At 39.1% G+C, this 23517-nt stretch overlaps 1 protein-coding gene across 1 annotated transcript in view; it reads right to left on the bottom strand.

Annotated features, from left to right (window-relative positions):
* Window positions 1–23517, bottom strand: part of PEAK1 (pseudopodium enriched atypical kinase 1) — a 162245-nt gene that overhangs the window by 6878 nt on the left and 131850 nt on the right. The window contains exon 5 of the mRNA XM_082647227.1: window positions 10746–11491. Coding sequence (XP_082503353.1) covers window positions 10746–11491 — 746 coding nt within the window. The remainder of the gene's footprint in view (window positions 1–10745; window positions 11492–23517) is intronic.

Raw genomic sequence — 23517 nt, 5'->3', positions numbered from 1 at the left:
TTATAATAATCTCAACCTAGACAGCTAACTTTAAAAAAGTATACTGTGGGGGGCTTTGACTGTAAAGCCTCATTAAAAGCAGCTGGGAAGGAGAAGACAGCGTTATGTGTCTAATGCTACTGACCCCTTCAGAATGCCTACGATGCCTGGGACCTGTAAAGAGGGTGTACATCTTGCTGCCCTTTCAGTATTGGGGAGTGGAATAGATATTCAGTTTAAGGCAACAAAGTAGGGAGGTGGGGGAAAAAGGTGGACATTTGGCAAAACAGGATGGCTATGGAATAAATCAGTTGTTGAATGGGGAGTGGTATTATCTGTTCTTACTTACGCTACCTTCCTCCCAAAGGCTTCCTGAAATGCTGGTGTTTGAGGGGTCTGCTCTCTATCCTCTTTTCTCATTGACATACTCCCTTCAGTAAGCTCATGGCTTCAGCCATCTTGATATACTGCTGGCTTTCACATCTACATTTGCAATCCAAACTTGTCTCTGAGCTTCAGACTTATCTATACAACGGCCTACTTGATTTCTCTCAATGTATGTCCCATGGATGCCTTAAACTCAACATAACCAAACCTGAACTTTTCCCCACCAAATTCCCTGTTATTCCAGTACGCCCTCTATTGGTGAATGGCTCTGTTATCTGTCCCAACAACTAGATGAGATATGAAGTTCACTCTGGATTTCTCCTCCATCTTCCCTGCATCTAGTTAATTACCAACTTCTACTGATTTTGTTCCCATATAACTTTCAAATTATCCTCTTTTCTCCATCTCTATGGCTACCACTATCATTTGCTGGTCTACCACAAAAGATTTCCAACTGGTCTCCCTGCCTCTCATGTGATTCCCCTCAAATACACCTTCTACGTGGTCACCAGAGCCACCTTTCAAAAAAAAAAAAAATTGGATAAACTTCCTCATGGTTCCTCATTATCTTCACAGGATAAGGTCCTGGCTTGGCCTCTGTTTCTAGTTTTATTTCTCACCCCTCTTCCACTTTTGCCACACTGAACTACATGCAGCCAGAGCCCTACTCCTACCCTCCAGGTGTTCTCTCTGACTTAGGCTCCTCTTCTCCCCTCATATGCCTGAGGGATTCCCACTTACTTTTTTCAAAGTCATCACATGCATCATGTGTGTCAAGGAGAGAAAGTGCTATATACCCTAAACCTCCTTTCTGTTTCACCTGCATCTCATGTACATGTCTCTGTTATTACAGCTATCACATTTTTCTTTTGTCTGTCTTAAGAGCAGATATTTGTATCTTTGGGTTCCAGCACAGAGCAAGGCACCTAGTGCATGCTCAGTATGTCTGCACAAATACTAAGAAAGGTGACATCTGACCTGGTGTAGCCATAAGGCTTATTTACTCAGAACAGCTAGAATATATGCATAGCTTTTATTAAACACATGGAAGTTGGCAAGGTGATGGGGAGGGGGTAATGGCCGACAAATCTGGGTAATAAACACTCATGACCTGACTACACAAATGAGTAAAATCTGAACAATGAGGGCTGTCTGCTGAGTCCAGGCTGCCTTGGAGGCTCAGGGGTTTTATATTGCACAAAACCACACAAAACGACACTGTTCTTCATCATTCCATTCAATTTTCTCTTTTCCCCAAAGAAAGCAATAATTACAAAATACAGGACTCTTCAAAAATATTCTACATTAGCTTTTATTTTTCTATTATGGGCCCAGTCGGCCTAGTATGCCTTCAGCTGACTTCCACTTTATCAGCAGGGATTCTCATTTCCAGCTCGCACTATGCACTTTACAGTTTCTCAGTCAACTTTAAGTGAGATGGATATGGTAGGGAATGAATGGTAGAGGGACAAAAATGAGAAACACTGAAGATCACACACACACTATACCATCTGTGGTATTTTGTCACATTACCCAAAAGCATAACTCCATACAGGAAAGAGTATAGAATGAAAACTGGCAAATTCTAAATTGATATCCATTATTTGGTACAACCTCACTCTAAGAATACAGGCTGATCACCGATTGACCTCAATTCCTTGATCTGCCCAGGAGGAGTACTGCTTTACTTGCTGCTACACAGCTAAGACCTATACACACTCAATGCTGTTACAAATATATTCAAAATGGATTAAGTGTTTAATATATAAATGCTGTCTGGGCCCCAAGTACTCAGAACTCCATGCTTTAGGAATCTGCTATGAGACCTGGCAGGTAGGCCAGGTTTTTTACAGCTTAAATTGCTGCAAAAATATTCACATGCCCAGAAAACATTTTGGAGTCTAGAAGAGAAATTCAAGAAGGCAACTGTATAAGATTTTACTATTTTATTTGTGATTTGTACTCATCAAATCTTTTTATGCTCCCACTCAGCATATGGATCAAAAGAAAATCACCTGTAATCACCTGTTCCTGAGCCAGTAATTTAGGCTGACAGAATGACACCCAGGATGATCACACTAGAGAAACTGAGGCACAGCACAGTTCAATAACCTGCTGAGGGCCGAGATTAGGAATTCACTTAATTTGAATCCCAATTTATAATTCCTATCTATGTCCTCTCACCTCATTAATTAAATCTATGGCTCTCTTTTCCTACTAGACAATTCATTTTGACTCTAGGTTTACATGAGTACTCCAAACTTCTCCTTTCTAAATCAATTTCCAGTTGAGACTTTAAGGCACTTCTGTATGCATTCAGCTCTGAAATAAAGTGAACACTGACCTAGGATGGCTATGAGTCTGTAGAGCTGGCTGCTGATTAATCACTTTCTGTGAAGTTCTAACGCTGGGCATATTTGTGTTGAATTATGATAATGAAAGTGGTTTCCTCTATAGCTTTTTCCTTGTCACTAAGCCAGTAATTAATTGCCTGATCCTATAGTCTGAACTAGTTGTAAATTCCTACCAACCATAGTTATTCCTATTAATGCTTTTTAATTTAGTGTCTTGCTTTCTCAGCATCCACCTAAATGAGATCATCGGAGACTCTAGAGTCAAAATGCAATAAAAGATGCTGGTCTCCACAGTTCACCTCTACTTTATTACAAGCTTTTAACAAGATTCTTGGCATAGCTGGAAGAAAAGAAGCTGCTCCAGTGCTGTAATAGGAAAGTGTACCTCTTCACTGAGCTTGGTGTGCTCTATCCCTGAGAACAAAGCCCAGGACTACTTTAAAAAGAGAAGATACCTAGTATTACAGAGTTGGAACTACTGGAAAAATAAGTCAGAAATTTATTCTTTTTGCTTATAAAAGATTTTCATCACCTTCCTCGAGGTAATTTCATCAATTTCTCACGTGGTCTCACATAGCAGTGTTTGTTATAAAATGATCTCATGACAACAGTGAAAAAAGAACATCCCACTGACACTGAGTCATAATTTTACCAACTGTCCACCCTGCTTCTAGGCAAAAGGCTGTCATTTGTCCATTCAGGGATAACACTGAGACACAGCAGGGTCAATCTATTGACTCAGGTATGATATAACAAGACAAGTTCCACATAGGAATAAGGAGGCAGCCTGCCATAAAGCTAATGACGATATGCAAAAATAATTGTTCCTCTCTGCTCTCAGTTTCTTCCTGTGTAGAATGACGAAGGCCCGCCCTTCTAAAGTTGACAAGTGTACTTTGAAGACTACATGTTTGGTCAGAATCTGGCTACCCAGATTCTTTGAAAGGTGGCAAAAGCAAGGTGGATTTTATTTAGAGCAGGGAAGTTAAGGGCTGGAGGCCAGCCAGCGTGTAGCCACAGAGACAGACGGTCCAATCTACCGCGTGGTGGCTCACCAAATGGTGACGAGGGGATAAAAGGAGACACAAATAACACAGAAACAGGAGTTGAACGTTAAATATTGTCTGGGAATCAATTTGGCCTTTCCTTCACCAAAACATTTAAAAATACAGTGTGCTCACTGCCTCCTCAGCCTCCCCGTTCCATATTCCCACTAACTCACTGCATTGGATATCCACTTCCACTAGTACCAAGATTGTATTTTTTTTTGAGGTTTACCAGAGATTCAACTCCTGCCTTCTCCTCATTCTGCTCAAGCCTTCTGCAATCTTGGACTCTGATCTGTGGGCCCTTGTTCTTTGCTACATCCTCTCCGAATTTTCCTGCTTTAGGTCACTTAGCTCTGTGGGCCTTTTCCCAATTTGCAGACTCTACCACTACAATCTCATACATTCCCACAGTTTGAACTAAATCAAGTTTATGAGAGGACTAGGTAAACTTGACCTCCCTTCTGAATACCGAACTCACATTTTTGTCTGGTTATAGGCTTTCTCTTTACTTGGCTATCTCATGGGCATGCTCCACAGAGAGCTCATCTTGCTGGTTTTTCTGATTCATATTTCAGTTAATGGCATCACCATCCTCCTGGGGTTGCTCCTCCGTGAAATCTTAGCACAGTGCCCTCATCCTACATCCAGCCACGCACCAGACATGGTCGACGGCCTGCCTCAGCTCTTTCACTGCCTGTCTCTTCTTTTCCATGGTCCTATTTCAGGATCTCTTTATTATTTACCTGGATAATTGCAATAGTATAATGACTGGCTTCCCTGCTTCCGATTCTTATGGACTCTTCCACTGCAGTTTACTTCCAAAATCATTAATCTTATGTCATCTTTCTGTTTAAAAATCCTTAATGGTTTCCCACAAAACACAAAATAAAGCCTAACCTCTTAAGCTCATCAATCAAAGCCTCTAAATTTGGTCCCAAATCTTTCCATGGTTCAATTTTCCACTGTTCTCTCCATGCACTGTATTCACCCCTAAGAATCGTGTGAAAGGGACACTAGAGGCCCTTTTTTATTGGCCCTGAGGTAAGTGTTAACAATGACTTCTTTCATTCATTAATCTTTATTTATCTTTACATCTCCACACCACTGTGAACCTTTATTATCCGTCTTGTTTAAAAGTTATTTATGCCTTTGTCTTTCCCACTGGAATATATGCTCTTTGAGGGCAAGGTTTTTGTCTTATTCATATGTATTTCTGTATTCTGTTAAATGTGATATAACAGAGATATCACAATGTTTTATACAGTAAATGTTTGCTGAAAGGTCAAGAAATATTTATTGAATGCTCATTATGTACACGTGGTGCGGTGGATAAGATGCTGCACTCCCAATGCAGGGGGCCTGGGTTCTAACCCTGGTTAGGGAGCTAGATCCCACATGCATGCCACAACTAAGAGTTTGCATGCCACAATTAAGGAGCCTGCTAGCCGCAACTAAGGAGCCCGCCTGCCACAACTAAGACCTGGTGTAAATAAATAAATAAATAAATAAGATCAGAGAAGAAAATTCACAGAGCTGGATTCTTTAAGAAAACAGAGGTGTTTTCTAGGTACATGAGAAGAAGAGTGGTAAAATAAATAGCTACCATTTACTGAATGCTTACTTTGTGTCAAATGATGCTCTGAGCACTACATACATCTCTATGTACATACTGCCTCTTGTGATTTTTCACAATGGCTTTAAGAAGAATGAAGTTTTTTCTCCATTTTACAGATAAAGACACTAGGCTTAGAAAAGGCAAGTAACTGGGCCAAGGTAACACAGCTAATAAGCTGGTAAAGCACAAATTTAAAGCTCAGTATCAAATGATCCCAAATCTCCAATTCCTTAGCTTTTTCAATGAAAAGACATTATGACATCATTTTTAAACAAAATAAAAACTGCCTATAATCCTCACCACTCTAAATTTAGAAATTATTTGCATATTATGGTCATAGTATTTGGTATTCTGCTATATTAATGTGACATTTTACAAAAAATGTTTTCCATGATTTTATACAGTCTTCATGATGACCGTTTTTAATGGCTGCAAACATTCCATTGGGATGATATACCATAATTCATTACATTGTTTCCTTAATATCAGGCACTTTGTTTCCAATTTTTGGCAGTGCTAAAATTCTGAGGGATTGTAACATGAGTAGCTTTCTCTCATAATTTTAAGGAAAGATGTTTATGACTTTGAAGGAATGAGAAAGAAAATAAGTGCAGAGCCTATTAAAAATATGCTCAGGCTAGTGCCTAATATTAATGAAGAATAACAGAGAGTGACAAAAGAATGTTGAGAAGTAATTTTCTATTATTGTTAACAACAATAATGCAGTTTTATTATATTTTATATATACTTCATAGTTTACAAAAGCAGTTTCACTACATAAACACATACACATATAACAATCTTACAAGGTAGGAAGGGCAGTGAAAATCAAGGGAGATTACATGACTTGTTTGGGAATACACAATGATAGATTCAGAATTTGGACTCATGTCAGCTGACTACTTTTAGTTGAAGACCGATACAATTCAGATATCACACTGAATGAAAAACAGAATAAAGCTATGAACTGAACTGTGTCTTCCCAAGATTCATATGTTAAAGCCCCAACCCCCAATGTGACATATTCTCTCCCCCACCCTCCCAAGCCCTGACATAAGGACACAGAAAGAAGGTGGCTGTCTATAAGCCAGGAATAGAATCCTCCTTTCCAGTCTCTAGAACTGGGAGGAAATAAATTTCTGTTGTTCCTAAAGCCATCCAGTCTATGGTATTTTGTTATGGCAGCCCAAGCAGACTAAGACCTTGTTACTGAGAAGTGGGGCACTGCTGTAACCAATACCCAAAAATGTAGAAGTGGGTTTGGAATTGGGTAGCAGCTGGAAGAGTTTTAAGATTCATAATAGAAAAAGACTAGATACTTATGAACAGACTGTTGCTAGAAATATGGACATTAAGGGTGATTCTGGTGAGGTCTCGGAAACGAGGAACATATTATTAGAAAATAGAAAAAAAGGTGAGATTTCTAATAAAATGGCAAAGAACCTGGCTAAACTGTGTTCCAGTATTTTGCGAAAGGTAGAACTAGTGAGCAATGAAATTGGGTATTTAGCTGAGAGACTTCTAAATAAAGGGTTAAAGGAACGACTTGTTTCCTCTTGGTTGTTTATAGTGAAGTGCAAAGGGAGAAAGAACTGAAGAAGGAATTGTTAAGCAAAAACGAACCAGGGCTTGAAGATTTAGAAAACTCTCAACCTACTCACAGATTGGGAAGGCCGGGAGGAACCTGCTCAGTGCCTCCAGGGGTAGGCTGCCCTGGCAGAGAGTCATGTGGGCAGGGTCCCTACAAAGAGCCAAAGGATCAGGGTGCCCAGCAGAGCCACAGCGGTGATGCTATTATCTCAGTGGGCCTGGAGGGCAGAGTACTGAGTCAAAGAGGATTATTCTTGAGCCTTAATATCTAACAGAATTTGCCTTGCAAGGTTTTGGACTTGCTTGGGACCCATCATCCTTTCCTTCCTTCTGATTTCTCCCTTTTAGAATGGGATTGTGTGTCCTATCCTTGTCCGCCACTGTATTTTGGAAGCACATAACTTGACTAGTTTCACAGGTTTACAGTTGGAAAGGAAATTTGTCTCAGGATTTAACAGACCTTGAATTTCACACATATCTCATTTAGATAATATTTAGATGAGACTTTGGACTTTAGACTTCAGAGTTGATGCTAGAATGAGTTAAGACCTTTGGGGCTGTTGGGATGGACTGAACATAGTTTGCATGTGTTAAGAACATGAATTTTGGGGGACCAGGAGCAGAATGCTATGCACTGAATTGTGAACCCCCCAATTCATATGTTGACGTGTTAACCCCCAATGTTACTATATTTAGAGATAGGGCCTACAAAGAGGTAATTAGGGTTAAATGAGATCACAAGGGTGGGGCCTTGATATGGATTAGTGTCCTTATAAGAAGAGACACTAGACAGCCCCCACCCCTTCAGCCATGTGGGGACTTAGGAAGAAGGCAGCCACCTGCAAGGCAGAAAGAGCCCTGATTAGAAACTAAATCAGCTGGAAACTTGATCTTGGACTTGCCAGCATTCGGAACTGTGAGAAAATAAATTTATGTTGTTTAAGCCAGCCAGTCTTAGTATTTTGTTACGGCTAAGACAACACCCAAAGTTAAGATCTTAGTACTCTATCACTGCAGTGGACTTGTTATTTAAGGGGTAGTATCCTTTGGTTTTCAAATTGTTAAATTCTAGCACCAACTTCCTTTTGTAACATTTGAAAAGACCTTTCAGTCTCTTCAACAGACATAGAGAAGAGACTTGTGGTTGTGGAGTTGGCAGGGGGTGTGGGGTGTGGGATGTGGGTAGGGGGAGGGAGGGAGGGGCTGGGAGTTTGGGGTTACTAGATGCAAACTATTACATATAGAATGGATGGACAACAAGGTCCTACTGTATAGCACAGGGAACTATATTCAACGTCCTAGGATAAATCATAATGGAAAAGAATATAAAAAAAGAATGTATATATATGTATAACTGAGTCACCTTGTTGTACAGCAGAAATTAACACAACGTTGTAGATCAACTATACTTCAATTAAAACAAAAAGAGAGAGAGAAAGACAGTCATACCTGTTAAGCTACTCTAAATTCCATTAGTACGGAAAGGGATATTTTAAGAAGACAAACAGTAAAAAGTTGTTTGTGTGAGCCAACTGCTGGTCTTTTTTGCTTATCTCTGCAAAGGCAGGGTTCACAGTGTGCTAGGAGTTTATTCCTTTAAGGTTGTACTATCAACTGGATCCTTCTACAAACGCCTAGAGGGTCTTCAAGGAGACATTTATAGTCACCATTTAGTGCAAAACATCCTTTCCCAAACCTGCCAAGAACCCTCAGTATATAACCACTTGCCACCTGTTCTTTGGAGATTGCTTTTGCATCATTACAAGCAAATAAATCAATACCAAACCACTGATTTGGGAAAGAGACAGGATTGCACAGCAATAATACATAAAGTTAGTCAAGCCCTACTTCTTAGTTGTTTTGAACAACAGATAGTTCAATGTCCCTTTCTGAAATAGGTACTCATCTTGCTTGCACTGGTGATCTTGTAGCAATACAGGCCCAAGATAGATGAGGCCCCATAACTCCAACCGGTATAACAGTTCTTGAATGCTACACAGTATCTCAAAATTCCTTTTTAGACTCAACAGTAACGTGTTAACTCGAATCTAGATCCTCTCTCTGCAGTTTACCCCTCAGTTTAATTTAAAAAGTGTGCGCTGGGGCACAGGGTCACTCTGCGAGTGTCACCAGAGGGTGAAGTGGCTTAGGTGCTGCAAATGCAGGGAGCAGCCAGCTGAAGGTCTGGTGCAAAAATATATTCTGTCTTGATAGACAGGCAAGACCAATCGTTTACCTTATCCATTAATTTACTAAGACACCATCTGGTCTTTCTAAGTCAAATTAACACGTACAAGTCCTTTAGATATGTTAATTAGTTTTGAACCAGTGAACAGAATCAGTAAAAAGGGACTATGGGAAGGGAGAACACTACCTTAAGTTTACACAGAGCTTTATGTTTTTAGAAACTCTTTCACATGCATTATCTTACTTGATCCTAACCTCAATCCCACAAAGTAGATGGATCATTGTTGTAAACATCTGAAAGAGGAGGAAATTGAGGCTCAAAAGATTGTTGTTCTCCTAAAATAATCTAGGGAAGACGCTAAGGGATAGTGAAATAAGTGAATACCTATCAGGGGCATTTTGTTCTCTTTTAGCCAAACGGCCCCATAAGATGGGTATCATTATTATTCCTTTCTAAAGCTGAGGAAACTGAGACTTAGAATAGCAACTTATAACAGGGCTACTAAGTGGCAGAGTCAGGATTTGAACCCAGATCTTTTGGACTTCAAAGTCCATGCTTTATTTATTACATTGATGAAGCCTATGGCTTACTGTTACAGTGAATGTAATTGCTCAAGAATTCTTGATTTTAAGAGTTTTAGCGTTCTTAAAGAAGTGTGTTGTCTGGTATGGGTGATATACATTTAAGAAGTTAATATGTGACATAACAGACAAAGTGTAGGCTATGGAGTCAAAGAGATCTGTGTTTAAATCCTAGCTCTACTAATTGCTAGCTGTGTGACCCTAAGCTTTATTCTCCTCATCTGTCAAATGGATAAAAAGATCTTAACCCCATGAAGTCGATGTGAAGATTAAATTATATAACACTAAAAAGTTCCTGGTACATCAACAAATATTGGTTACCTTCCTCTATAAAAATGTTTCTCCAGGGCTTCCCTGGTGGCGCAGTGGTTGAGAGTCCGCCTGCCGATGCAGGGGACATGGGTTTGTGCCCCGGTCCGGGAAGATCCCACGTGCCACGGAGCGGCTGGGCCCGTGAGCCATGGCCGCTGAGCCTGTGCGTCCAGAGCCTGTGCTCCGCAATGGGAGAGGTCACAGCAGTGAGGCCTGAGTACCGCAAAAAAAAAAAAAAGCTTCTCCAGGAAGCAGAGGAGTTAGAAATTAGGGATAGACAAGAGTCTCTTATTTGCTAGAGGATAAAGACAGAAGTATAGAATGGAAGGCACATAACAGACCTCATTTGTACAGGAAATCTTTGCAAACAATCACAGCTCAAGTATTACCTACTTCAAGAAGAATTCTCTGGCATCGAGAGTCTGGGTTAAGGTCCTTCTAAGCTCCCACAGAATTCTGTTTACTTCTATCTTAGCATTCAGTATACTGTGTTATGTCTGTCTCTTTACATATCTGTTTTCTCCTCTAGATAATAAGTTAACCTCTCTTTTATCACAATATCTGGTGTAAGGTAGATGCTCAGTAAGTTTTTGCTGATTGGAGGAATGAAGAAAAATAAAATAAAACCAGACCCATCTCAATAACAGTGTGTCAGAGAAGATTAAAATCAGATTTATAAAATTTTCTTACCTTGACTGCATAGTTATTAAGTGGATCTTTTGCATATGAAGCTGTGTAGTAAACTGCATCGCCTGCCTCACAACATGGCTTGTCACTGGTTAGCCTGAAGTCTGACCAGCTGTCCACCCCAAAACGGAGCTGGTCTTTCTGTCCAGCCATGAAGAGGTCTTCACATTTAATAGCCAGTTTCTTCAAGGCATCTGTATGAAGGCTTCGGATTTTACCCACCACTTCTTCACGATTCTCAAGTCCTCGATAAAGTGCTTGTCTCTGTGGCTTCTGGATACTCCGGCCCTGTCTACAAGAGGGACCACGCCGGCTGGACAGGGACTCTGTGCTATTGGAAAATCTATCCTTAATACTGAGAGTGGTTAAGCTGGAGATGCTGTTTGCTGCTGAGGGCACAGGTCTCTCCTTGTGCAAAGGTCTCTCCAAGGAGTCATAAGACTCAATGTCCAGTCCCTTGAGTTCATAACTGATTGAAGAGCCAGCACTGCTGGCATCCCAGTTGGGGTCGATATCATAGGTGGGATTAGCCATGACACAAAGAGTAGTTTCCAGGGATTTTTGGAGGTCTTTGGAGATTGGCTCTGTGTTGGCTCTTATGATCATTTTCTTTGGCAGTGGAGGTGGTGTAGGTTGAGAAGCATTAGGTGCTTCTTGGTCTGTTTTCCCACCGAAGGCAATGGCATCATCCAAAGCTCCCTTAGGCTGCCGTGGATGCTTGGGAGGTATCATGGCTGCTCTAGATTGCCCTGTATTGTTTTAAAATAAAGAAAGAAAGGGAAAAGAAAGAATAAGTAAAGTTTTCATTCTTGTTACATAATTGAAACTTAAGCAGAAATAAGGGAGGTGGCCACGAGAATATAAGAGGTCAATGCTTTAATCCAAAAATGGTAAAAGAAAACAAAGAACAAATAGCTTAATTTAAAGATAAGAGTTCAAGACTTGATGGAAGCAACAAATGTGAACAATGTCTCTGTACTTCTTTGCCATAGGAACAGGGCAATGGGCTTTGTTTTCAAGAAGGAATTCATATTCTCCATTCCTGGCCCCAAGAGTGCTGTATTCACCACTCTAGAGTACTAACGAGTGACAGACATTCAAATAACTGTACTGTGACAGAACAGAGATGATAGTATTTGTGCATAAAAAAAAATTACTTGGGAGCATTATTAAAAACAATTGGGATTAGCAAATGAGACCGCTAGACTGGTGCTCAGAAGATACTATTCTATTCTTTTAACTTTGTTCCAAAGTTACACTGTATTGTATAGAGCACTTGTCATTCTCCATCCAATACATATGAATACAATTTCATAAACCATATTATTTCACTTCACTACAGAGATGGATTCCAGCACCACTTAAACTGGTCTATGTATAAGATCCCTGAGAATGTGGTAAGGGGAACCATGTATATGAGCAGTCAACTGCTGTTTCAAACATCTTTCACAAACCCTTACATGATTCTGTTTTATTTTGGGGGACATATAAACTGTGATTTGAGGGATGCTACTTTTGAAATTCTCTTACAACAAGCCCTAGTTACAGGACCAGTCATCTTTGTTTCCTTTCTAGAATTTATGCTTAGAAGAAGATAAAACGCATAAGTATGTGATCAATGACACCTTCAGGACTTATTGTATAATGGGAAGGAGCATTATTTTTTTAAAGAGAGAAATATACCATGAAAGTTTAATAAAAGCTATTAAAATCAGTAATGTTACTAAAATGAAATCTCCACTCAATATTTCAGAGTTAGAGCATAATGCTCTGTTATGGGTGGAATTATGTGCTCTCTCCCAAAATATACTGAAGTCCTAACCTCTGGTACCTGTGAATGTGATCTTATTCGGAAATAGAATCTTTGTAGAGGTAATCAAGTTAAGATAAGGTCATTAGGGTGGGCCTCAATCCAATATGGCTGGTGTCCTTATAAGAAGGGGAAAATGTGATATAAAGACAGACACACAGGGAGAACACCATGTGATGACAGAGGCAGAGATTGGAGTAATGCAGTTGCAAGCCAGGGATGCTAAGGATTGATGGCCACCACCAGATGCTAGGAAGAAATAAGGAAGGATTCTACCTAGAATCTCAGAGGGAACGTGACCTTGCTAACACCTTAATTCGCCTCCAAGCTGCCAGAACTACAGGACAATAAATTTCTCTTGTTTTAAGCCACCCACTTTGTGGTACTTTGTTATAGAAGCCGTAGGAAACTATGCTACTACTGATGATTAGACAGAACAGAAGGCATCAGATGGTCTTGAGGATGATAATGAATAAAGATCGTGGCTTGTTTTATTAAAAATCATGTCCTTGTAGCAATGCCAAGGGGAAGCACCATACAAACTGTGATTGTAACAACAGTATACTCCATTTCCCACATATGCAACTCTCTTCAAGAACACCCAAGAGTTTACACAAACTATGACAATATATAAGCAAACCTAAGGATGCCCTTTCTCCATCAATGGCATGTAGCAATATTCTTTTTTTTTTTTGGCAGTACGCGGGCCTCTCACTGTTGTGGCCTCTCCCGTTGCAGAGCACAGGCTCTGGACGCGCAGGGTCAGCGGCCATGGCTCACGGGCCCAGCCACTCTGCGGCATGTGGGATCTTCCCGGACCGGGGCACAAACCCGTGTCCCCTGCATCAGCAGGCAGACGCTCAACCACTGCGCCACCAGGGAAGCCCAGCAATATTCTTTTACAAGGAACAGAGCTACATTACATATAAATAAGAAATATGAATATATAGACAGCATGAGAATGAGACAGAGAAAGAGTATGAGAATGCTAAACTCTAAGAGGGCCAGGACTTTTGTTTTACTAATTGCTGTACCCTCTATGTCAAAAATCAGGGCCTGTATTTAATTGATCCTCAATAAATATTTCTTGAATGACTAAAGGAATAAATATTTAGGGCTAAAACAGGCAAAACTGTATAGGTACCTGTAACAAGTAAAGATACTGAATTAATAATTTACAAAATCCCCACAAAGAAAAGTCCAGGACCATATGGCTTCATTGATGAATTCTACCAAACATTTAAAGAAGTATTAAAACCAATCATTCACCAACTCTTCCAAAAAATATAAAGGGAGGGAACACTTACCAACTTGAAACCTATGAAAGGCCAATATTACCTATATATCAAAACAAGAGAAAGACATTACAAGAAAACTATAGACTAATATCCCTTATTACTAGACACAAAAATCCTCACAAAATACTAGCAAACTGAATCCAGCAACATATGAAAAGGATTATACATCACAACAAATTTGGATTTATCCCAGGAATGCAAGGTTGGTTTAACATCTGAAAATCAATCAATGTAATACACCATGTAAACAAAATAAAGAGTGAAAAAACCTCACATGGTCAGCTCAACAGATGCGGAAAAAGCATTTCAGCAAATCCAATACTTTTCATAATGAAAACACCGAACAAACTGGGAAAAGAAGGGATCATCCTCATCCTGATAAAGGTCACCTATGAAAAACCAAGAGCTAAATTATACTTAATGGCAAAAGACTCGATTTTTCCCCACAAAGATCAGGAACAAGACAATGATTTCCATTCTTGTCACTTCTAGTCTACATTGTACTGGAGGACCTAGCCAGGGAAATCATGAAAGGAAAAGAAATAAGAACATGCAGATTGGAAAAGAGGTAAAATTATCTCTATTCACAGGTGACATAATCTTGTATATAGGAAAGGCTAAGGAATCCACAAAAAAACTATTAGAACTAATATACCAGTTCAGCAAGATTGCAGGATATAAGATCAATATAAAAAATCAACTGTAACCTAAACAGACATTTCTCCAAAGAAGATGTACAGATGGCCAGCAAACACATGAAAAGATGCTCAATATCACTAACCATTAGAGAAAAGCAAATCAAAACCACAATGAGGTATCACCTCATGCCGGTCAGAATGGCCATCATCAAAAAATCTAGAAACAATAAATGGAGAGGGTGTAGAGAAAAGGGAACCCTCCTGAACTGTTGGTGGGAATGTAAATTGATACAGCTACTATGGAGATTCCTTAAAAAACTAAAAACAGAATTACCATATGACCCAGCAATCCCACTACTGGGCATCTACCCTGAGAAAACCATAATTCAAAAAGAGACATGTACCACAATGTTCATTGCAGCACTATTTACAATAGCCAGGACATAGAAGCAACCTAAATGTCCATCGACAGATGAATGGATAAAGATGATGTGGTACATATATACAATGGAGTATTACTCAGCCATAAAAAGGAGTGAAACTGAGTTATTTGTAGTGAGGTGGATGGACCTAGAGTCTATCATACAGAGTGAAGTAAGTCAGAAAGAGAAAAACAAATACCGTATGCTAACGCATATGTATGGAATACAAAAAAACCCTACTGATGAACCTAGTGGCAGGGCAATAATAAAGACAGAGACATAGAGAATGGACTTGAGGACACAGGTGGGGAAGGGGAAGCTGGGACAAAGTGAGACAGTAACACTGACATATATACACTACCAAATGTAAAATGGATGTCTAGTGGGAAGCTTCTGCATAGCACAGCGAGATCAACTCAATGCTTTGTGATGACCTAGAGGGGTGGGATAGGGACGGTGGGAGGGAGGCTCAAGAGGGAGGGGATATAGGGAGATATGTATACATATAGCAGATTCACTTTGTTGTACAGTGGAAACTAACACAACATTGTAAAGCAATTATACTCCAATAAAGATGTGAAAAAAATCAATTGTATTTCTACACACTGGCAATGAATAATCCAAAAGTTAAATTAAGAAAACAATTCCATTTACAATATCATCAAAAAGAATAAAGTATTTAGGAAAAAAATTAGGAAATTAAGTGTAAGACTTGTACATGGAAAACTACCAAACACTGATGAAGGACATTAAAGATCTAAATAAATGAAAAGACAACTTATGTTCATGGATTAGACTTAATATATTCAGATGGAAATATTCCTCAAATTGATCTAAAAATTTAATGTAATCCCCATCAAAATCCCAGCTGGCCTTCTTGCAGAAATTGACAGGATGATCCTAAAATTTATATGGAAACACAAAGGATCAAGAGTAGGCCTCCCTGCCCAAATCTTGAAAAAGAGAACAGTCGAAGAACCCACATTTCCCGACTTCAAAACTTACTTCACAACTACGGTAATCAAGACTGTGGGGTACTGGCATAAGAATAGAAATACAGATGAATGGAATAGAATTGAGAGTCCAGAAATAAACTCATATTTATGGTCAACTGATTTTCAACAAGGATGCCAAGACAATTCAATGGAGAAAGAGAAGTCTTTTCAACAAATGGTGCTGGGACAACTTGGTATCCACATGCAAAAGAATGAAGTTGAACCCCTGCGTCATAGTATACACAAAAATTAACTCAAAATGTATGAAAGATCTAAATGTTAAGAGCTAAATCTATAAAACTCCTGGAAGAAAACATAGGAATAAATTTTTTCGACCTTGGGTCAGTCAATGATTACTTAAATATAACACCTAAAGCAACAAAAGAAAAGCAACAAGAGAAAAAAATAAATAAATTGGAATTCATAAAAATGAAAAACTTTCGTGCTTCAAAGGTTAACTTCAAGAAAGTGAAAAGACGGCCCTTAGAATGGGAGAGAATATGTGTAAATTATATATCTGATAAGAGACTTGTATCTAGAATTTATAAATAACTCTTACAATGAAAATATAAATAACCCATTAAAAGTGGGTAAAGGATTTGCATAGACATTTCTCCAAAGAAGATATACAAATGGCCAATAAGCACATGTAAAGGTGCTCAGCATTTCTCACTAGGTAAATGCAAACTAAAACCACGAGACATCACTTCACATCCACAAAGCTGGCTTCAATTAAATAGATGAGCAAGTATTAGTAAAGATATGGAGAAATTCAAACCCTCATACATTGCTAGTGGGAATCTAAAATGGTGCCACCACCTTGGAAAACAGTTTGGTAGTTACTCAAAAAATAAAACACAGAGTTACCACATGACCCAGAATTTCTAATCCTAGGGATATATCTGAGAGAAATGAAAACATATGTTCACACAAAAACTTGTACTCAAATGTTCACAGCAACACTTGAGTCGAAGTATAAGATAAGAGCCCAAAAGTGGAAACAACTCAAACGTCCATCAACTGATGATGAATGGATAAACAAAACGTAGCATAGCCACACAAAGGAATATTATTCATCCATAAAAAGAAATGAAGTACTGATATGTGCTACAACCTGTATGAACCTTGGAAACATTATGCTAAGTGAGAGAAGCCAGTAATAAAAAACCACATATCATATGATTCCACTTATACGAAATGTCTAGAAATACACAAATTCATAGAGACAGACAGTAGATTAGTGGTTGCCATGGCTCGGGGGAAGGGAGAATGGAAACAGACAGTGATTGTTAATGGGTTTCTGTTTGGGGTGATGAAAATGTTCTGGAATTAGATACTGGTAGTGGCTGTAAAATTCTGTTAACATACTAAAACTCACTGAATTGCACACTCAAAAAGGGTGAATTTTATGGTATGTAAATTATATCTAAATAAAGCAAATCAACAATCTATTTTTAGAAACCACCATAAATTCAGTTTTCAGTCATATCTTCCCATTTTTCTGTGCTCTTAACAATATGAAGGATGTAGGGGCTTGGCATTTACTGAACTCTTCCTGTGATGGTGAGGCCTCCCTCCCAGTGGTCAGCAAAGTAGGTCAGCCCTACTTTGCCTCAGCTAATGTGAGAAGTCAGAAGCACAGTTTATTTACAAGATGACAGAAATATGCTTTGTAACAAATTTTCATTTTCCATTTGCTGACCCAGACAGTAGAAAAGGTTAGAAGTAGTGAACTGCACCAGCACCTTATCTTCCTGTCCTGACTACTGTGGCAGTGTCCTGTTACCACTGTCTCCAGTTTTGCCTTCCTCACCACACTAGCCATTAGAGACTTTACTCAAACACCAAAGCTGATCATGGCACTCCTCTACTTCAAAAATTCCGTCCTTGAGAATTTGGACTTGATCCTGAGGGTGGAGTTCTCTTTGCTTCAGCACAGAAAGCAAGGCTTTTATGACCTTGCCCTGGTTGTTCTGTTCCTCTCATAGCATTTCCCCTGTGTCATAAGTTGGGGCTACCAAACTGCTTGTGGTTTCTCCAGCACTCTTGGCTACTTCATGTTGTGTCTGTGTTCATGTTGACCCTCTTCCAGGAATGATTTCCCTCTCCTCTCATCTTTAAACATTCTGCCTCTGAGGAATGTTTCTTACTCCACTTCGCAAAACTGACCTCTCCTTCCTTGGGACCACAGATACATTCTGTGAACATTTCTCTCTAAGCACTTAGAATACTTGACTTGTGTCCCTGTCTGAATTCCCCATGGGTTTGTTCATTGAGGACAGAGACCTGCCTCATTTGTACACCCAGGACAAAGCAAAGAGTCTGGCTCAGGGGGAAATGGAAGGAAGAAAGGAATTAATAGAAAAACTAGAAACATGAACCTATTCTCACTCCTTCCAATGTGGACCTTAGGAGAATCTTTATGGGATGGTCATTTTCTTTCCATTTTTCTAAATCAGAACAAACGAAAACAATCATGGACACAGAAGGAATGGAGGATTCCAAAAGTGCTTTTCTTTTCTTTTAAATGACCTCAGAACTGACAGGTGAGACAAGGTCTATCGTCATCAGCAGCTCTTTAGTGCTTACCAGAGGAGGTAGAAGAGGGCTGATCATGCCATTTTCCACCACCTTCAGAATAAAGTCCAAACTCCTCAGGAAATTGGTCAAGGCTGTCAGCCTTATCTACCACTATTTCTCATCAACCCCCCCACAAGAATCACTCAATTCCTGTTCTTTTGATATGCACCATGTTTTTATTCTTACATCTCTGCCTTAGTAAATGTGTTCTGTCCTAAGCCCAGCTCAAATAACCCTTTCTCTACTGAAACCCTCCCTCCTCTATAATCCCCACCTCCAAACTGGGAGCCATCCCTTCTTCCTCTGTGTTCTCTTACCACTTTTCACTCTATGATAGCATTTTTAGCCTTTTATAATGTGTATGTATTTTTAAATTTTTTTTACATTTCCTCAGAACTTTGGGCATGGTGTGAGACACGCAGCGTGCAGGAAACAGCTGCCAGACTGAAGGACAGAGTGTCAGCAGAGTTGGTCATCATTCCGAAATGAAAATGGACAGCCAAGGCAGCAAGAAGGTAAAGATAATTAATAGTGGTTTCTCTGCCTAAACAGTGGGATATGGTCTCCTGGGAGCTAAGATTTCCACATGGGAATAAGAAATGTTTGCGTTCCAAATGAAACCATGAACATTCTACAGCCCATGCAAGTAGGTCAAGCCATTCGCCCAAGTCTAAAAGCGTCCTGTGTTTTTTAATTTTTTTCTTCTGAGAAGGACAAGTTCTCCTAACTGAATTCCAATCATCTGGGTCAATGTTTTAAAAGCTTGGTATCTTAGTTGTTTTTATTTTAAACTTTTAATCCTGTACATTCTTCTCAAGCCTCCGGGACCAGACGCTAAGCTCAGCTTTCAGCAGGCCTGATATAACATCACATACTCTACATTTTTGTGGCATGCCAGCTCTCTAAACAGAAAGAAAAATAGATTGTGTTCTAAACCTTGCCTTATAGACTAAAAAGTTCTTTTGGACAAATATATTTGACTAAACCACACTCAATCTTTCCTTTCCTTTCTTTTTGAGTTTCTAAACTCTATCTTTATACTTTCTCTTCACTTAAAAATGTCTTCAGACTGACAAATAAGGCCTTATATCACATTCTGAAAAGCAAATGATGAAAGATGGATTAAAAGGGAATAATTTAATGACACTACTTCAAAGAAGCAAAAAGGTGTTTAAAACTCCTCAGGAAGGAAGATTATTGATATAGGCTCTAAAAACTTACACAATTGGTATAATAAATAGAAAGGAAATAAGAAAAATATTATCTCTAAAGATCAACATTTTAAAGATGATTATACAGTAAAAAACTCAAAATAATAATTACATCACTATAGACATCTACTGGAAGGCACTATCATTTGAAGACACACTCAGGACAAATCACAGCAAATGTTTACTTAAGACCTGACAATCACTACAATCTTAGGGTGCTAGGGATTAAAGGCACTTAAGGATAACCCATTTAGACAGGAACAGTATGTTAATGAGTACAATTAGCTCTTTATTCCAGTAAGACAGGAATGTCATGGTCTCCTGGTCAGTCTCCCTGCCTCCAGTCATTCTGTAGGTAGCTTCCAGAATGATCTTTAAAAAATCCCGATCATGTCCCTCTATCCAAAATTCTTCAGTGGCTCTCCATTTCCTATAGGTAAAAGATACACTCATTGTGATACATACATACCATTTATGATCTGGCCTTGCTTTCCCACTCTGCCCCATTTTGCCAACTCTGCCTCTTTCACTCTGCACTTAAGCTACCTTTAATTAATTACTGGTAGTTAACTGAACATTCATTTTTCTATCAAGCTTTAGGCCTTTGTACATACTCTTCCCTCTACCTGGAATGTTCTCCCTTGCTTGTCAATCTGGCAAACAACTACTCCTCTTTCAAGCTTGAAAACTTAGTGACCCTCTCCTAGACTCCTCAAGGCAGGGGCTTTTATTGAACCTTTAAATACCTGCATCACAGCAACTATCACATGAGCTCCTAAGAGGCCAGCCCCCATGCCTGTCTTTCCCAAAGAGCAGAAGTCCTTGAAGATAGCACTAGTATTCCCAGTGCCTAGCCTGGTTCCCAGGAGATAGCTGGCACTCAACAAACGAAAGTGTTAAAGCCAAAATAAATGGAATATATTTTTCTATTTAAATTGTAATTTCAATATTCACCCTTAATCTTTTCCCAGGGCTCATGACAAGTAACACAGATGAGAACGGGAAGGGAGAGGACAACAGAAGAGATGATCATCACCAAACTGGGAAAGATGCACTGGAGTTTATAAATATAGATGCCACATAGCACACTGTGCACCAGCCTTGTCAAATAAGTAGGCCTCTCCTTGGCTGCCCCCAGCACTCACTGTATCACCCCCTGGCAGTGGGCATCAGCAACTTAGGAGGAAGGGTCTTAATCTATCTGGGCATTATTACTGTGCTAGGTCCCACCACAGTTAAATGTAAGCACCAGCTGGCAAACCACAGGGGACATCAACTTCATGCCAAATGATAAAACGAAGCTTTAAGACCACTTCAGGCTCAGGCTTAGCCTCAAATAAAGAGATACGTGGACCAATTTAAAGAATGTCAGTGGTGTAGCAGCTGACAGACTCAATTTTTAAAGATCTCATTAATGAGAACCTCTCCAAGAACAGAGATTATTTATTTGGGGGTATGTTATCTATGTAATTTGAATATTGCACTCTGCCAACAAATTCCAGTACATGGGAAACTATTTTTAAATGTGAATGAAGCTAACTTAAAAGATAGGAACACAGTCTATAGTTTCTTTTTAAATAGAGATAATTACATTTTTAGGAAGTACAACAAATGCACAAACAAATGTTCAGAGCTGTCACTCTCACTTTTTTAAAAAACATCCAGATAATCTAAAAATGTGCAATTCTTTCATCTTTGGTTCAAATAGTTAACTTTGCATTGTGTGGCACAGAACTGTTATTCCTCAATAATTATTTGTTGAGTAAATGAATGAATGATATACTTTTCAGAATGATTTTTTTTAAAGCTGCCATTTATGATGACATTACTCCATAATTACAACCATCAAGGCTGGCAATGTAATGACATTCCTTTAAGTTTATCTATTCTTTAAAATTTAACACCGATGGTCAATACATTGCCAAAGGAAGTTCTGGAGATAGAAGACTTTCAGGTGTTTTCTTTCAGTGTTTGAACAGTGCAGCCTTGAGGAGATGCTCTAGGTAAGTAAGATGAGAAATGTGGACAGTTTCACGTGGAAAGGAAACTGAAGTATGGCTTACATAATTCCTTAATTAGGAACCCCCTGATTAAGTCTCATTTTAGAAAAAAAAGCCAGTTGATAAATGGAACACACAAACTAGGACTTGAAATTTTCCTGTATGAACTTTCCTCAGGAGAGCTCAGTTTCCCTAACCGGAAACTTACATAGTCAAATGCTAAGTCATTTTTGGCACATTCATCCAAACACGTTCTCAGCACCTTCTGTGTGTTTTAGATAACGTGCTAGGTTGTAGGCACAAAGACAGAGGAACAAGCCAAAATTCTGTCCAGTAAAGGGAGACTAGATAGATCTTTCTAAAAAGTAACGTCTAGAGTACTCGGTTAAAAAGTGAGTGAAGGAGAGCTGAAGTCACCAACCAATTTCCAACAGAGTAGAAGTCATTACAAGATCCTGATTTCAGCAGGCTGATAAAGTGGTCAGGTGTGCCACATAAAAATCTAGCGATATTCTAGACATTTTGAGACAGACATAAGAAACGTGGGGAAATGCTGAAGGTCTGATTAAAAAAACTTTCTATCACTTCTTTAGGAAATCATTTTGGTGGCAGATACCCTGCTAAATTCAGTTTCGGGTGTATTAAAGTGCTATAGATCAGAGTTTGTTCAGTGATCATCACATATCACCATCACCCAGAGGAAAACCATCACTCTATAAGGGGCAACCTTCCTAAGCAGTTGTCAAGCGCATAAAAACCAATAATGATTTTTGTGCCCACAGAAAACAATACAAATCCCCCAAATAAGCAAGTCTTTAAAGCAGTGCTGTCCAACAGAACTTTCTGTGATGACAGAAATGTTCTGTATCTCTGCATGTTGAATACAGTAGCTATTAGCCACATGTGGCTACTGAGCGCTTGAAATGTTGCTAGTCAGACTGAAGAACTGAATTTTTATTTACATTTCAATGAATTTAAATTTAAATAGCCAGATGTGGCTAGTGGCTACCATACTGTATACTGTAGCTCTAAAATCTATAATTAATTCTGTTATAAACAAAATAAAGTTTGCTTTACTTATGTTAAGGACAAGAAAAAAGGCAGCTGAATTAACCCTGGAGAGGAATCTCTAAGGTGAAAAACAAACGGATGGTTCGCATAAGTCGGTAGCTTTTCGTGGGAATGGCTGAATCACAACAGCTCTTGTTATACCATAGCAGAGAAAGGAAGCTGTCTCAAAGGTAGAGGTCTAACGGGAGATTCTGACATACGGTAATCAAGGCCTATTCCAATCCAGTTTTTTTTTTTTTTTTTGACTTATTAGTTTTCAGAACTATCTAAGAAATGTGGGAACTACAAAACAAATGCAAACCATGTCCCTTTGTTTCGCTAAAACTAGCAGACCTTGGGGGACTGGGTGTGTCGCAGTACTTCGCTGTTATTTGTTATGTCTCCTCTGGTCCCTGTTGGCCACCTTGGTGTCCTGTCTCCTCTATCATGTTTCACTCTCTCAGTCATCAGTTGTATAGGCAGTCCACAACTTTTTGGACTTGGATTTTGTTGCTCTGCTTATTCAACATTTCTAATAAACATTCAAAATTATTTCTGCTTTATGCTACATTTTCTGGCTAGCACATCAAACATATTGAAAAAAGAAAGCAACAGTATATTTTGGTGTAGAAATAAAGGAACTTCACAATTATTAAGCACTTCTATGTATCAAGTACTTCCTTTGCCATCAGCCCTACAAAGCAGATGCTACTATTCCCTCATGTCAGATGAGGAAACTGAAGCTCAGAGATGGTAAATAACTGACCCACA

Source organism: Grampus griseus, assembly GCF_964374135.1.
Source record: "Grampus griseus genome assembly, chromosome: 2".
In the NCBI taxonomy this organism is placed as follows: Eukaryota; Metazoa; Chordata; class Mammalia; order Artiodactyla; family Delphinidae; genus Grampus; species Grampus griseus.
Note: the sequence above shows the minus strand (reverse complement) of the source record. Positions and strands in the feature narration are given on the sequence as shown.